This window comes from Topomyia yanbarensis, chromosome 2, assembly GCF_030247195.1.
Source record: "Topomyia yanbarensis strain Yona2022 chromosome 2, ASM3024719v1, whole genome shotgun sequence".
Classification (NCBI taxonomy): domain Eukaryota; kingdom Metazoa; phylum Arthropoda; class Insecta; order Diptera; family Culicidae; genus Topomyia; species Topomyia yanbarensis.
Genome location: NC_080671.1, coordinates 451,378,371 through 451,395,382, shown reverse-complemented (window position 1 = coordinate 451,395,382; position 17,012 = coordinate 451,378,371). Strand labels below are relative to the sequence as shown.

Genomic DNA, 17,012 nt, shown 5'->3' with positions numbered 1-17,012 from the left:
TTGGATGTCGAACTGAAATGTTTTATTTTTGAATTATAGTTCATATACATAAACAACATCTACTGCCTACGTATAATATTACTCTGGAATACTATAGTTATTCTTGGCTCACAAGAGTATACTGAGCAAAATCACTGACTTGACTCTATCGAAAACAAAATAAACATTTTGGCTAAGCCAAACATTTAAAAATGTATAATTTGATCTTTCTGGTGCTAAACACTCGGTGCCCGGACTACTGATAATAAGGATACGAATCTACTTGAAAATTGATCATAACTCCTAGAAATACACAGCATTATATCAAAAATGTATATAAGAAACAACAAACCTAGCGAAAAAAGTCGCGCATAGAAAACATTAAAACACTGACTGATCGCGCACAGTTGCAGGAAAAGTCATTACGACTGTGCTTTTTGCCTTTCTCATATATTTGATCGATCGAAACTACTTTTAAATGAATCAAAAAAACATCTTTACCCGCATTTTACGTTGATTCATCAGCCCTTTTTTTGCTAGCCAAAAAAGATTCTCTCCAGAATAATAAAAAATTAAATGCATAACGCCCATCACACTGCTTTTTTCTTTTGCTTCAGCATTTCTTGGTAAGATGCTTTGCGATCGCTGCCGGAATTTGGTCGGTCGTCTTCGAGTTGATGTTGGTGCCGAGCAGCTCTGGACAGGGTATGATCCCGTCCTGAATGTCCTTAGCCTTTCTCAGCAAATCGTAACAGATGTGTTCACTCACCACCGAATCGTGTCTGGAAAATATGAAAAGGAAAATGAGCACATCCATTCAAATCATCCATTAGCGTGCGGTACTTACTTGTACTCTTCATGTTCCGTAATTTGCTTCCTGATCCAGGAGGCTGTTGTCAGCAGCTCTCCGGACGCCCGCTTCTGAATCAATTTTAGGTACTGCTGGATGGTGCAATGTGTATCGGCGTCAACATCCATCGAACCGAGGTAGCTGTTGATCAGAGGTACCAATCCGGGAAAGCATCCCTTTCCGTTGATGATCTGATCAATCGTCATCAACTCGTATTCGTCGTCGGTGCTGTTCTTATCGTCCGAGTTTTCCACATTGTTGTGACTATTACTTTCGTTTGCCGTTCCCGTTTCGTTGTTCGTCGTTGTGGTGCTCGAGAAACCGGCAATGTTCTTTTTGAACCAGAACTTTTCCGTCAATACAGCTCCACGTTTTTGTGAATTTTGCATATTTTCGTCCACCTTGCTGATTGGGATGAGAAAATCTAGCTGATAGGATAGGATCACTCTGGTCAACAGGACAACAAAGCACACGATTGAAGCATTTTCAAAGTCTGTCAACTGTGCCTCGCAAGGACGGAACTCAACGCGCCAGCCAATCGGTGAGTTCGGTGGAGGCGGTTTGAAGCGCATTGTCTGCCAGTTGGTAGATTGAATGTTCTCAAAATGATCTGAGTCTTCTTTGTCGTTTTGGTGGACCTTTTCACTGAACAATGAAACTGAGTCGCGAATAAAAAGATGAGCAATGTGCTGAGCTAGCAGGTGATCAATGTCTCCATCGCGCAGCCGTTTGTACATGGCTTCATCTAGCACCAAAGGAACATCGTTGTATCTAGGAAATTAAAAATATATGTTTGGTTTGGAACACAATCGTACGAAACTTGCTACTTACTTTTCTCCAGCCGGTGACAGATAGGAGTCAATCGAATCGTACCGTGATTTGTTGATTCGGAATCTATCATTCTTCAGAGGTAATTCACCTCGCTCCTCCTTGGTACGACAGTCGACGGAGGCGGAAATAACATTCCAGCGACAATCCACATCGGTTAGATATCCGCGGTAAGCTGGACTGGCCGCCGTCAGGGCAAGCATGATTGGACATATCGGAGTCAGTTGATCGTACAAAGTTCGTGCTTCGGTAATGTTACAAGCCTGGAATGTTACCTGCAAGCAGCAGCAACCCATTCCGAAACCCATCGCATCCATGTGCACAAAGTCCGGTTTATCTGGCAAGCTGCCCTCAACGGGGATTACCGTTTTTTTATCACGATAAATAGGTAAATTAATGGAAACCTTTTCGCCTCGCCGCTGGCGAATGTTTCGAGTTAGCGTCTTAAACCGGGGATGGCCTGGGAAAATGGCTTCATCGGGGAAAAAGAGCGATCGGGCAGAGCTGGTTTCATCTTCAGGTGTCGGTTTAGCCGGCGGATATGTGAAGTCTGGACAGCCCAGCCGAGGAAAGTTTGTGATTGACATAACATGTTCGCCGGGGGGTAGCATTTCCGTAACTTCCGTGCGACGATAGCGCATGTTAGCTTCGACCACGTTGAAGTGAGCCAGTAGACCACCGTACGGTTTACCAGGAGTGCCTTCGATCATGTACGCACCGTACTCCGGTCGCCAAAGCGATTTTACGCCTGAGCAGAAAAACATACTCAGATTAATTCTAGTTCAAAAGTTAGGTCTGAATTTGCTCTTACCTTTCGGATCTGCAGCTTCCTTCTCGTTAAGTACGGCCAGCATTTCGCGCGCTCGGAGCGACACTTGCGTGTTCCGTTTTTCATCATCGAACCGCACGATAACGTATTCTACCTCGTCACCCCACTTGAGACAGTCATCCTGGCGATCCTTGAGCCGTGCGTACAGGTTGATGAATTGTTCAATTCCATGCTCGCGTACATGCTGTGATAGTGCCTTCGTCTCCTCCCAGCTCAACGGGCTTCCTTCGGTAAGCAGCCCCATCGTCTACAGACGTTCTGTTTCGTGCTGTGGAATATTGATAGCGTGGAGTGTGTGCTTAGGTTAGAATTTTGAAGTAGACATCAGTGAACATAATGTTCATTATAAACTCAGGTTTCTAATTTTGGAACTGTTATCGTTTTTTGTAGTAATTGGTCTACTTCTATTTCACCAGAATGGAAATTATACTACCAGGAATTTTGGTTACAGTGCTATCTTCGTTCGTGCTTAATGCCTGTCATACGGACGCCAACTGGTAAGTACCTGTTACTTGCTTAATTTAATGTCAATATAATGTAAGTATCCGCTACAGACACATAAAAGGTGACAAACGATTGTCTGTTTGATAAGCAAAACAGCCGAACTATGGCATGCAATGATAAATCGTTTTCTGAACATTATAGAGACTAAGTTGAAAATAACTTGAATTGTATAAGTGTAATAGAGTGTTGAGTCTATTTGCGTTTTATTCCTTTTATCACTCTACACACTTGAAGTCGTTATTTAGAGGGTTTGCCATCTTTGTTCATCGCATTAGTTCAAATGGTATGATGAAAATCTTTATTGCGCTCAAACCCGAATATTCCACAGTGCTCAGGTCACTTGTGTTATCATTCTGTTTCAAAGCAAAATGAGTTGTACTAATTTATACGTATTCTATCAATTGTAGACCAAGTACATAATGACATAGTGCGACACTCGCTTTTTGCTAAAGCGGAAAGAAATTAAAATTTCGCAGAGATCAATAGTCACACTCCACAATGAAAGCTGAAACACTTCATGTTGGCTGCAGTACACGCAATGAAACGTATGTCAAGATTGCGACAATGCTGACTAGCATTTATGTTGCGTGCATATATCAATGACTGTCTCAATGGCCTTGGGTGAAGTCACAACAATCCAAACAGAACGATATTTCATCATTGTACAAACTTGCAATCAATTCTGTCACGCTCAGATTACTATCTGATTTACGATAGTACACTAATGCATTACGTAACGAATTCCATAAGTATAGAGTAATCGGTATACAACTATGGTCTGATTAAAACGGTTACACTTTCTCTCTAATAATGATGACTTTCACTTTTCAAACATAGAACATGGATTTGTTTGGGAAACCTAGGGCACCATAGAAATCTGATGTAGCGATAATATCAAGGACATTACGGCGCGAAGCATTTGTTTACTATAACGACTACTAACTTACCGGTATCGTTACTGAAACGTGATTTTATCAGTGTATGTGTTAAATATATCAGCTCTTTGGATTATTACGTTTGTCGAAAGCAATGAAGGACACCGAGTAAATGACACCTACTTTAATAAACGTCACTGCGACTGGAATTCCACGACAAAAAAAGTTCTGACAATACTTTCCTCTCACATCGAGACTCGGTATGCAACTGAATCGTAAAACCTAGCTCGTTTAGTTTTATACACCAACCTACTAGAGCTTCGACTATCTATAACACAACAAAATCAGCAGATATCACTTAAGATAACACATGAAAATTCTTGATACTTACTAAACACAAGCAGCAGCTGTCACCGTTCACTATTTGTAGGAACCGCACTACGAGTGGCCGAGAATTACTAGCTGTTTATCTATCCCTGGAACCTTACGTCACCGTTTCTGGTATCAGCAGAAGTGGATCCGTAATAGACAAAAAAAATGCACTGTCACAGTGACGTCACACATGTATTGCAATAAAAAATAGTTTACTTACCCACACCGCACTTCCACGTTGTCAGTTCGCGGAAAAGTGAGAACAGATTTCCCCCTGGGGGTTTTCACCGAAACTGTCCAATCAGTCGGAATCGAATGTCAAATTTACAAGCAAAAAGTACCTACAACAGCTACTGGCGAGCTGCGATAACAACAAGCAAGCGTTCCTCGCGTCGGCTACGGACGTTATGAAACTTGAGAGAAATTTTGGAGCCGTCCCGTCGTCGTCGTCGTCGATCCATGCGGTCTCATTTCTCACCATCGTAAAATTACCGGTCGGTCGCGTGAGAGTGAGCTGATACGCGAGAGAGAATGTAATCAAAACACATGTTCGCGTCTTGCGTTTTTCCGAGGGGCGCATCGATAGCGTATATTACATGTAAGCATTTTTCAGTTTTATTTCAATATTTTTCATTGTTTACAAATTGCTATAAGAAACATGCGCATGATTGCCCAATAACAGTAACATTTCGCCGACCTGAAAATATCAGTGCAACTTCCAGAAATATATGGTTCGCTGGTAACTCATCAAAGCGAAAGTCATCCATCTACCATAGTTATTCTCTGGTTGGGCCACCATTTTTGTTCAATTACAAAAATTAATTCGTCAATTTAGTCGACTTATCGATTAAAAGGAAAGTTCGGTAGAAAAGATTTCCGCTAACAAATCAGGACCATTTTCTGATACTTGATATTGAACCAGTTATCATCACATGCGTCAGCTTAAACATGAAACTCGCAAATATAGAGTGTCCACAAGTTATTTGTCAAGAATTTGTCGCAGGGTAAATATCTCTTTCGTTATTGTATTTCCCTCTCGAAGCTTTTTATGGCATTCGTCGCTTAGAAATTCAGGTAACGGGTGCAGTTTTCTAAACAGAACTCAAAATTATGCCTTATAGGCGGTATAGTTAATATACATTTGAGTCTGTTGTTTTTTTGTAAATAGGGCACATCTACAGATCTCGCCAAAATCGATTCCTTGGTTTGTAGATTTCGTGGGTTTATTGCACGCAATATAGTTTGACAATACTGTAACACTATGCTACATTTCCCCCTAAGGAGAAAAAAGGGTAAACACCAAAATTTCACCATGTGGCGAAAATTTTTGGTAAACCACTTTTTGTACGTAAAGAGCACAAATCCTAACTTAACAAAGTCATGGGTGCGTTTCGACTTCGTCTCATCAGAAACTGTAAGATGTGTGTGCTTCGTCAGGCTAGTTCTCTGCTTAGAATCGACGTAATTCTGTGTCAATAGTTGTCAAACTTCGTTAATTTCGCTCTATATCGAAGCGACAAATTGGGTAAACGTTGCTATTTTCGAAGACTATCTAGTCGATGCTAGGTCAGACCGGACTAAGTGACAATTCATTGATTTCGCGAAAAACGAGTTCAAAGTTTGAATCGCAGCACCCTTTACATTATAATTGGAAATTATTTTTTGCCACAATTCTTGCTTATTGTTACATATTTCAAATCTGGCAAAAGTCGAATGTAGCCGAAGAAATTCTTTATCAAGTGCTATCATTATATCATTTTTTTATGTCTTGCGACTTAGTCCGGTCTTACTTTTTTTTACAATGGAGAAGACCTTTACGTCCTAGCCCAGTACACGTGCTATTGGTAGGGTCCAAGCTACCGCACGGGGTGCACTGGGGGCGTGTCGGGCTCGAATGGTGACGCTGCCATTAATACCGACTAAACTCCATTGGGCTCCGCCATCGTTCCTCCCAGGAACTACCTCTCGGTATTACTTCTGGGGGGATGGCTGTACTTAATGTACTCATTCACTCTCACTCACGTGTTCATACGTCCTGTATGAGGCTTACTTGGGTGCTCTCTCTATCGCACCTTGATTCACTCTCAAACACTCCACATGAGGCTGACTTTTGTGCTCACCTTTTTCGTTCCTTGCGAGGCTGACTTTTATGTTCACCTTACTCATTCCTTGCTAGGCTTACTTTTGTGCTCGCCCCACCCATACCATGTGAGGCTGACTTGGGTGCTCACCCTATCACCTGATTCACTCTCGATCGTGCCACTCTATTGAACCTTTGTCACTCCCCCTGGCATCCCATGTGGGACATTTTTCTTAGGCCCCACTTCTGACATACCATGCGAGGCTGACTTGTGTGCTCACCCTTTTCATTCCTTGCTAGGCTTACTTTTGTGCTAGCCTCTACCATACCAAGTGAGGCTGACTTTTGTGCTCACCCTTTCACTCCTCTGCCACGCCATGAGGCATCGATAGGTAAGTCCCATCATACTACGCTACGACCCTCCCATCTTGGCATCAGGCAGTCCACTTATACGCCTATACACTCACTCTTCTGTCTTGCTTCGGGGTGGCTGGGTTTACCCCTTACGCGGTTGCCAGTCGCTGCGCCAAACCTGCCTCAGCATGAACAGACCATTCACTCCCTTTTTTGCGCTTGGCCTTTTTCGCTCCAGCTAACCAATCACTAGTTAGCCGTGCCCGTCGTCTGTTGCTCGGTTTGCCAGATTACCTGTAGCCTACAGGCAATCTGGATGGTAGCAGCCGAGACTGCGTTCCACTTCTCCACCGATTGACACATCCGCTGAATAAGGGTATCAGTGGTTGTGTCCCAGCTACAGACGTCAAGCATTGCTCTTCTTTCGACGTCGAACCGAGGACATACGAACAGTATGTGTTCGGCAGTCTCGTATACACCTGGGCAGTCCGGGCAAGCTGGGACCACCGCGTGCCCGAACCTTTGGAGGTACTGTCGGAAACAGCCATGGCCTGACAGGAATTGTATCAGGTGGAAGTGAACTTCCCCATGGGGTCTTCCCAACCAGCTCGATATGCTAGGTATCAGCCGGTGGGTCCACCTACCTTTCGAGGAGTTGTCCCACTCACGCTGCCATCTGGCGACCGAGGTCACCCTGGTGCGCTCGCGAGCTCCTCTATTTCCACGTAGCTCGAAACACTCCTCATCTTCCCGAATGAACAGCCCGACTGGTATCATGCTCGCTATCACGCAGGATGCATCGTGTGATACCGTGCGGTAGGCAGATATCACTCTGAGACACATCACGCGGTAGGTGCTCTCCAGTTTCTGTAGGTAACTGGTTACCCTCAGTGCTCTTGACCATGACGGGCCGCCGTACCTGAGGATAGATACGGCAACGCCTGCCAGTAACCTACGTCAACTGGCGCACACCTTTGAGCTGTTGGACATCATCCTCGATAGAGCCGCAACAGCAGTCGACGCTCTCTTGCATGTATAGTCGACATGGCTGTTGAAGGTCAGCTTGTCGTCTATAATGACTCCGAGAGACTTCAGACTTCGCTGTGAAGTGATCGCGACTTCTCCCACATGGATAACTGCAGGTTGTGCCGACTTGCGGTTGTTGACGATAACTACCTCCGTCTTATGATGAGCGAGCTCCAGGCCTCTCGCGCTCATCCATTCCTCCACCGTGCTGATCGCGTGCTCTGCGGTTAGTTCTACCTCAGGAATTGACTCCCCGTAGACCTCCAAAATTACGTCGTCGGCAAAGCCGACGATCTTGACCCCAGGAGGGAACTTCAGTCTCAGAACCCCGTCATACATGAGGTTCCATAACACCGGGCCTAGGATCGAGCCCTGCGGGACTCCGGCGGTAATCGGAACCCTTTTCTGACCGGCATCAGTCTCGTATAGCAGTACGCTGTTCTTGAAGTTACTTTCCAGGATCCGGTACAGACCCACCGGTAGGCTAAGCCGGTGTAACGAGAGCGCGATGGCATCCCAGCTTGCGCTGTTGAATGCGTTCTTCACGTCAAGTGTCACTAACGCACAGTATCGAATGCCTCGCCTTTTTCGTTGGATCGCTATCTCGGCAGTATTTATCACTGAGTTGATAGCGTCCACTGTGGACTTACCCTTCCGACTCAAGGCACCGATAGCACCTATCCACTGAAGGCGGCTGGGGTATGCTAATTGGGCATACCGACCAGCCGATCTTCAGCTTACCTTTCTCGGTTACCTTTTTGGCATCCGCCTTCAGTAGCCTGAGGTAGGCTACTTGGGTGCCGGAGGGTCCCTCTCTAAAACGCACAGAGGCCCGCTCGCATTGCTCCTTAACGGCTGCGACGACATCTTCTGCGATGATGCTTGCACTGGAGAGTCATTTCCACCCCTAGCGACCTGACTTGGGCGCCTTCACCAAGGACCTCTTGGGCCGTGTTGGTGCGTCTCACACTACGCACATCTTGCCCAACGGCCGAGAGACTTTCGGCCGCCTTCATCGACTTTAGGACGTCGGCGTATTTGTCCTTGTCGGTTTTTAACCACAAGGCCTCGCCTCTGTCCTTGGCCTTCTTCGCGGGCCGCGGTACCTCCGGTGTCGGTGCCGGCTTCTTCTTGGTGACCAGCGTCCAGGGGTTTACGCCCCCCTGCCCCGGTCGCGCCGGGTTGCTGGTACCAACGCTCTGCCCAGCGAGGTCACTCTCGCCCTCGCTTACCTCGACCAAACGGCGTCTGGCCCGGTCTGACTTAACACCGACCATCTGTAAAGTAGCACATATTTTAATTCTCGCAATGCGGACAAAATATAGAGTCAAACCAAATAATGTCCTGTCTATCAGAAATGAAGTGTTTTGCTTTGCATTTAATTTCAACGTCAAATATATTTCAGTAGTTTTTAGACTACATGGAGAACTTTATTTAGTCATCGATAGCATATTTTTCTATCTTCTCTAGTTTCTTCTACTGTAAATTTTATACATTGGACATATCCAATCTATCCACTCATTGAAACTTTAATAAAGTATATACTAAAAATCACAGCAGAATGACAGAGATGGAAATAGAAAATACACAAACTCCCTCGGATTTTACAATAGTAGGCTCTTAAATTGTCTGGTTTAAATTTGTTTAGAACCTATTGATTGTGAACTGTACAGAATACTGTACAGTTCACAATCATGATGTGATGAAACTGAACAAGGTTCTTATACAACTTATGAAAGTGCCATACATTTTCTTCAAGAGAACATTTGTTGCGATTGCGAAACAACTCTCGAGGTAACCGTTTTTAAATTGACCGTTATTTATTAATATTGTTATTTGTTCACTTAAAATTTAAGGAAAGTAATTTAATAAAACTTTCAATAAATTTATCGAACAGAAAAAACACGTTAAAAGATCATATGACAAAAAATAAAGAATAAATAACATAGATGCAACATAGACTCAAATAATAAGATAATACTTAAAAATCACACTTTAAAGTTCATATGAAGTTCTTAGCGAAGCTATGCTGTTTATGCTTTAATGGAACTTGAAAGCTGCTTAAGACGCTATTAAAATATAAAACGTATTGCAAAGTTACTTAAAACGAGAAGCTTATGCAGTTCCCTTATACGAACTTTTGGTTGCTACACTACACGCTAGCTGATACTGCTACCAAAAAGGAATATTATTGTCGCGATGATAAGATGAAAAACCTGTTTTAATCCACCTAGCGGTGCAATTGTGCCTTTCTCAATCATGAACACGAGAATGTTTACGTTGTTTATATTCATTAAAAGCTTTCAAATGCATATATTATATTTTATTATTATAAATGACATGACAAATATACAAGAAATCATTATTCGAGTTCTAAAATTTTGCAAAAGAAAAAACAGCCACGGTAATATTGAACTGAAAAAGGTGCGAAATCGGCAAAGTCCCAAAAAGTCGATTTTTATAAAAAAAAATTTTCGTGATAACATAAAATCTCGACGTTTCATTCATTTTAAAGATGTTTGGCATCAAAAATACGAATTCGATTTCTGAAATTTCACGGGGTCCCCGCTTTGAAAAAAATTTTGAGTTCCGGCTTATATGGGAATTTTATATGTGACCGGACGGTTCAGTCTATATTTCCGGAACCATATAAGAGATCCGTGCGAAATTTTAAAGACATGTGTGGGGATAATATAGCTATCATTTGGGACTAAGTTTGTGAAAATCGGCCCAACCATTTCCGAGAAACTGATATGAGTTTGCTAGTTTTGAAAGATATCCGCTTTTCCCGGGCACTTCCGGAACCGTCTATGGTGGTCAATGTAGTCAACGAAAGTTTGTTTGGCCATTAATGACCTAGAACTGCAAATTTAGGTTATTTGAGAGACATTTTAGCGAAATTTTTACCTTTTTTGCTTTCATCGGAGTATCGGTTTGAATCGGGATTTGCTATGCGATCGCACGCTACAACCTGTAACTCCGGAACCGGAAGTCGGATCGGGATGAAATTATTTATTAATTAATTAAAGAATTTATAATTAAAGTATCTATAGGGAAACAGCAAACAAAAAATATTGCTATCTACACTAGGGTGTCCCAAAATGACATCATGTTAAAAAAGTCATCGGGCTCACTTCTTAAATGAAAGGTTAGGGTATTGGGACCACTTTCTTCTTCGGAGTGAGTTTGCTAAAACGCTTCCTACTGGTGGCGACTTTTGATTTTTTGAAAAATGGGCCGATTTTGGATAAAATTTCAAATTTATGCCTGTTGAAGTGGTCCTGAATTGTCTTAGATATTTTTCAGCATTTTTTATTTTTCTGGAGATCCAAACGGAGAAGTTTGGTTAGTTATTTTGTACAAATTTAGAATTATAAGAGCGGCAAGGCCATTAAAAAGTGAAATTTTTGGTGTTTTTCAGTATTTTTTCTTCAAAACTGGGTACCTACAAAATTTTAAAAGTACTGAAAACACTTTATATAGTTGAGCCGAATTCAGGGGCGTAATTTTGCTGAAGAAAGTGTATAGCTATGGCTAATGGGGTATGAGTTATTTAAGTTTTTGTTAGATAACCTTTGACATTTTTAGCAATTTATCAAAAATAATGCTGTTCCAAAAAGTAAATCAGTTCAAATGTGCTTTGACCACACATTGTTTTTCGAAAAATAGAAGGAAAATTATGAGAAATGACGTTTTCTGTACGTCTTTAGTATGTCAGGACGAGGTTTAATGAGCATCTGATGAATTTTTTTTAACTTATATTATAAAAAATAATAACTTTGCTAATGACGCCAAGTCTCTAATTATTTATTGAAGAGTTAATTCTCCATAATTACTTCTAGGAGGCATCTCCAACAAAACGATTGCGTCAGAAGATGCGCTGTATTCTGTTGTAAAACTTTTTCGAGGATATTTGTCCCAAATTTGACTATTTCGGAATTATGTGATCTAAACAGTAAATATCAGTTTTTCAACACTCACCTCACTCTTCTGCATTTTTCTCCACCTCAAAGTTCCTAACATGAAAATAAGACTTTATATATAAAATGTAAGTACGTTAATCAATTCAGCCTTCAAATATACGCCATAACTTGCCATTAACTCGACATATTTGTTTAATTTTAGTGATTTTCAAACCCGCTAGGTGGCTATTAGTATAGAAAATATTTTTTAAAAATATCGTCAAATACTCATAAAAACCGATTCTGATGCACTAGAGACAAGCGAAAAACGCCATTTTTCATCATTTTCCTTTTATTTTCCGAAAAACAATATGCGGAATAAGCTTACTTAATTTGTTTTATTTTGTAGAACAGTGTTATTTTTTATGAATATCATAAAATGTTAAAAGGTTATTTAACCAATACGTAAATAACTTATACCCCATTGGCCGTAGCTATACACTTTCTTCAGCAAAATTACGCCCCTGCATTTGGCTCAACTATTTAAAGTGTTTTCTGTACTTTTAAAATTTTGTAGATACCCAGTTTTGAAGAAAAAATACTGAAAAACACCAAAAATTTCACTTTTTACTAAGTTTTAATGGCTCTGCCGCTCTTACAATTCAAAATTTGTACAAACTAACTAACCAAACTTCTCCGTTTGGATCTCCAAAAAAATAAAAAATGCTGAAAAAAATATCTAAGACAGTGCAGGACCACTTCAACAGGCATAAATTTGAAATTTTATCCAAAATCGGCCCATTTTTCAAAAAATCAAAAGTCGCCACCAGTAGGAAGCGTTTTAGCAAACTCACTCCGAAGAAGAAAGTGGTCCTAATACCCTAACCTTTCATTTAAGAAGTGAGCCCGATGACTTTTTTAACATGATGTCATTTTGGGACACCCTAATCTACACGCAAACCTACACCATTACATCGCACACATCAAATTAGCTTGGACTTTTAACAGATGATCTTATGACATAACTGCGAATGAATAAATAAATAGCATATAGATATATATAAGTCGTGACAGTTGCCACAAACACGAAGTTGAAAAGCACGTTTCGCCTAATGGCTGTTCGTGTCGCGAGTGCGTATAGAACGATAGCGTCGGAGGCGGTATGCTTACGCTTGCCGGGATGAATCCCATCTGCATCACTCTGGCTGAGGACGTGGAATACTACCAGCGGAAAAATGCACATAATGCAAGGAGACTGGTGGCAGCAAGGGTAAGTGGCAGCAAGAGTTGTACAAGGCAGAGAAAGGAAGGTGGATCAACCGACTCATCCCAAATGTATCTGCTTGGGTACATAGGAAACATGGAGAGATGAACTCCCATATGATGCAATTTTTGTCCGGGCACGGATGCTTCCGGAAGTACCTGCATCGGTTTAGACACGCTCCGTCACCCCTTTGCACGGAGTGTGTGAACGTGCAAGAGACACCGGAACACGTGGTCTTCGAATGGCGTAGGTTCGAAGAAATCCGAAAGGGTATGCCTGGAGTGACAGGATCTTCATAACGCAGTCTTATGAATTTCATAACAATGGTCGAGTGAGTGTCGTAGGTTTCCATCTATGGAAATTATTGTGTATTCGTATAAAGATTAGAAAATGGCTGATATTTTAATAAATTGCTTCTTTTATTATGTTAAATTTTTTGCTTAGCGAGTAACGGATCGTCGTCGTTCTCCAAGAATTTATGCAGTGAAATTTATATCTGAAATGGTAATGATTGTTACATATCAAATTATTTGGATTATAATAAAGTATACGGCAGCCACTCATTATAAAATTATTCACAACTAATTACGAATGCAAGAAGTTTGTATCAATGAAAATCCGATTCTTTAGGGATGCAAAGATCATAATCACATTACTTATTCAATCCTCTCAATGATTGCTTAGATGATGTAAAAATACTCAGTTGCGATTTGGTTTTAATTTGCGTGCAAGTTTTGAGTATTGTTTAGAAAATCGGCAACTTATATTTGCTGGTCTAAAATTATGTTCCTGGTCTGCCATATTTGCCAGTACTGAATTCATAAGTTGGAATTATGAACTTTTCACAAAAGTAACGTTCATGAAAAATTAAGTATGAGGTAATGGAATCAATAGTATATCCCAAACGGCTTTCATAAGAATGACTTAGGAAAAATTAAACAAACCTGGTAATCTTATTTGTGCATTGTGATTCAGTGGTGATACAGAATACAATCCAGCAGATAACTCAGAAAAAAATCATATGGGACTCTTATGCTTTTATGGGCAGTGAAATTCTCAGATGCTTTTTCCTCGGTGTAGGGGAAAAGACTTTTTTGGCCCTAAAGTTGGCATAGGGGGCAACTTTGTGAAAGCTTTCAAGCTTTCACAAAGTTGGTACAAAACACAGTTAAGTCCTCTTGACAGATGGCGCTGGTTTGAAATTAAAACTAATATAAAATTTCTCAACAACCCCTCGCCTGGACACGCTCCTGAGTCACGCTATAATACATAATTAGGGAATCTAAGGCTGTAGATTTTTGAAATTTTAATTTGACCTTTTCAGCTAACCCGAAACAGGTCCAGCGGGATACTTAGCATTCTGGTAGTACAGCTTTGAGAATATTTTCACTCAGTTCACATTGTGGTATCGACTGGTTTGGTTGTGTCGGCTCAATTTTCACGATGGTTTCCTATTTGGGTGTACTAATAGTTTGTTTAACGTGTTTAACTATGTATACGAGTGCTGTACAAGACAGATTTGAAGCAGGTGATTTTTTAGAAAATGAAATAAATATTTTACACTGAGTATGTTTTACCATAGATGATATTACCTATCGATTTGCCAAACCGGAAGTTTACTTTGTGACTTACGGAGAAGGAAGGAAACACCAGGTGGCACCTTCGTTGAACAGAGAATGGACATCGAGAGTACCTCAACCAATTGTTTTTTAAGAGCACTATTGGAGAAATATAAGAAAAGAAAAATCAATCGCAAAAAAGTATGAAATAAAAAAATAATGGATAGGGAAATTTATTCAAATTAGAGCTATAGTACTCAAGTAAGAGCAAGGATGTGAAGTATACAGATCGGAAAACTAGAAGTGGCAGGGTCATTAGAACAGGCTTAATATCTTACGGGCTTAACTTTTGTCTTCTGCTAATGAGGGTCGAGCTTAGGCAGCATAACTACGAATCAATCGAGCTCACAGCAAGTCTCCTGGCATAGACGGACTTGTCCATCTTTACCGTGAGAACTCTCATGCAAACGTAATGTGTCGTGTTAAATAAACAATCAATAGAAAATAAGTTAGCCCACTATCATAATTCATAAAGGAAAAAACTTCTCCGATTAAACTATACTACTAAAGTGTTCACGTTTAGACGCTATTAATTTTGGCCACTAAAACGACGTTTTAAAACAATGTGCCGTGTAGTGCCACGCTAGGAAATTGTAGGCGCTAAAACACAAGTTCGTACTGTTTCTGATACCGTCGCGTTGGTCGAAAGTAAAACGCCCCACACTAGCTTTAATATATTCTAGCTCCTATTAGTGGCATATTTAGGGTACCACTAATTCACTGATCAGTAAGATACATTTTTATTTTAAGTGGTTTCTGTGTTCATCAGTATTTCCGATGCAAGTATTTGCGATTCATGTGCACAAAATTATACTGCGCACGACAAGGATTTTTTATTTCAAGACTCAGATGTATGACACCAAACAAGAACGTCTTCATGGGCTAAAGTTTCTTGATCCGGCACCACCCACAGTCAGAGACTTACTGAAGTGATACGATCAAAGCAACATCTCTTGTATGGGGCTAGCACCGAATTGTTTTTTTGCCGCTTCTCAACCACACGGAACTTGTTCCCTCGACGCATCCGAATGAGCTAACCTGCTTTCCCGGCTGAAATGAGCATGACGATCAGCTTTAAACTGCCATCATTATCGTCGATCCCGTCAGCCTCTAATGAAAACCTGTCTGGTATATTGTAGTTTGGAACAGTAACGACAAGAAATCGTCGCTGCTGTGCTATCTTATGACAAGCGCCATTTAGCACATTTTAAGAAACACGATTTTTAAAGTTTGAGATTGAATATTTTGAAACTTATGAATGGTATAAACAATTCAAAGAAGACAATTGATGCTTCTATCTATTCTGTATTAATCTCTCAAATATTACGAAGATCGGTTGACTATGTTGCGAGTTTTTACTGTAAATGTAAACAATAGTCGCACTCACACGTGTCATAGGTGTGTATTGATGACAAAATTTGTATGGCGTGTCATTCGCGCGTGGAAAATTTTCCATGGAAAAAAATCATCTATTATTAACATTTATTCATATTTTTGGCTTCATTTGGTCTATAAATAATCGTGAAATGTATTTTGAAGGGAATTAGTTAAGGAATCTATAAAAAAATAGTTATTTTGGATTGCAGCGTTGTTTTTCTCAGATAGTTTGCACATAAAAATATCTTACATCAAGATAACTTGAGCCAATCCCCAGAAACAGTCATTTGAAGTAAAAAAAAAAACAAAAAAATCTCAGCGCGTTTCTTGCTACATCTCAGTAACCAAGCAGAATGTCAAAATTCTGTAAACGTCACCTTGTAGAGATTTTTTCGACAATTGATGTAACATATCTAACTCAGTTTACCCCAAAATGGCGTTTGTCGTAAGATAGCACAACAGCGACGAAATACAAAGACTCGCATGGACATTGACATGTGTGTTAAGGTGATTCTTTTTTTTTGTTATGAACTTCCCAAAAAATCATTCGGTATGTTGTTCCGCGATCACTGTAGGTCCGATCAGTTAGAAGAGAAACCATGGAGTCGATTTGACGCTTTCATATTAAGGTTCCTTTTTAATTTCGACGCACACAAAATTCTATGCGCTGAGGTATGATGCTTGTAAAAATATCATTGGTTCCAAAGAGATATTAGTTTAAATGAGAAATATAATTAAGATTGATTCTCTCATAAGGTTCAACTGGGGAGGCTATGAAAAGCGGCCATCTTTGAAAACGAAAAAAAAAATAGTTTCTTTCGCTACTCTTTACACAATCTTTTTGAAAGCCTACCAATGTGCTTGGGGAACGTTAGAATAGTACTGATTGATTTTCATGAAGATTTTGCTAACGGTGTGCAAAAAAGTTCTGTTTTCCTTTTTTCGAAGATGGCCGTTTTTCGAAGTTTTCACAGTTGAATCTTGAGAGCGCCGTGGGCAGTTTTACATTAATGCAGTACCACGCATGTTAAATACCGTGTAGCCCCAGATTACTCAGCAGTTCTTACAATATGTGCAGAAACATTAGCACAAGTGAGTAATTAATTTCACTTCACGTAAATTTGATTCTTTTTTGATTTTTTTTTCAAATTTC

The 17,012-nt window shown here is 40.6% G+C and overlaps 1 protein-coding gene across 4 annotated transcripts; it reads right to left on the bottom strand.

Moving 5' to 3' along the window:
• LOC131685815 (glutamate--cysteine ligase) lies at positions 1 to 4,680 on the bottom strand. Of its 4 annotated transcripts, XM_058969770.1 has the most exons (6): positions 4,458 to 4,680; positions 4,257 to 4,363; positions 2,469 to 2,754; positions 1,661 to 2,405; positions 827 to 1,600; positions 1 to 761 (listed from the first exon to the last, which is right to left on the bottom strand). In XM_058969770.1, the coding sequence occupies exons 3-6, from the start codon at positions 2,728 to 2,730 to the stop codon at positions 593 to 595; spliced, it is 1,950 nt and encodes a 649-aa protein (XP_058825753.1). In that variant the 5' UTR covers positions 2,731 to 2,754; positions 4,257 to 4,363; positions 4,458 to 4,680; the 3' UTR covers positions 1 to 592. The 4 variants fall into 4 exon arrangements, with proteins under 4 accessions (XP_058825753.1, XP_058825754.1, XP_058825756.1 ...); XM_058969771.1 differs by lacking the exons at positions 4,257 to 4,363; positions 4,458 to 4,680 and adding an exon at positions 3,938 to 4,185; XM_058969773.1 differs by lacking the exons at positions 4,257 to 4,363; positions 4,458 to 4,680 and adding an exon at positions 3,661 to 3,889.
• Between the last annotated feature and the right edge of the window lie 12,332 nt (positions 4,681 to 17,012).

Excerpts from the sequence above, each read along its gene's own strand:
- LOC131685815 (XM_058969770.1), bottom strand. The coding sequence starts at position 2,730 with ATGGGGCTGCTTACCGAAGGAAGCCCGTTGAGCTGGGAGGAGACGAAG. Across the intron at positions 2,406-2,468 it reads GGAAGCTGCAGATCCGAAAG|GCGTAAAATCGCTTTGGCGA; the intron begins GTAAGAGCAAAT and ends TTTTCTGCTCAG. Across the intron at positions 1,601-1,660 it reads CTGTCACCGGCTGGAGAAAA|ATACAACGATGTTCCTTTGG; the intron begins GTAAGTAGCAAG and ends TTAATTTCCTAG.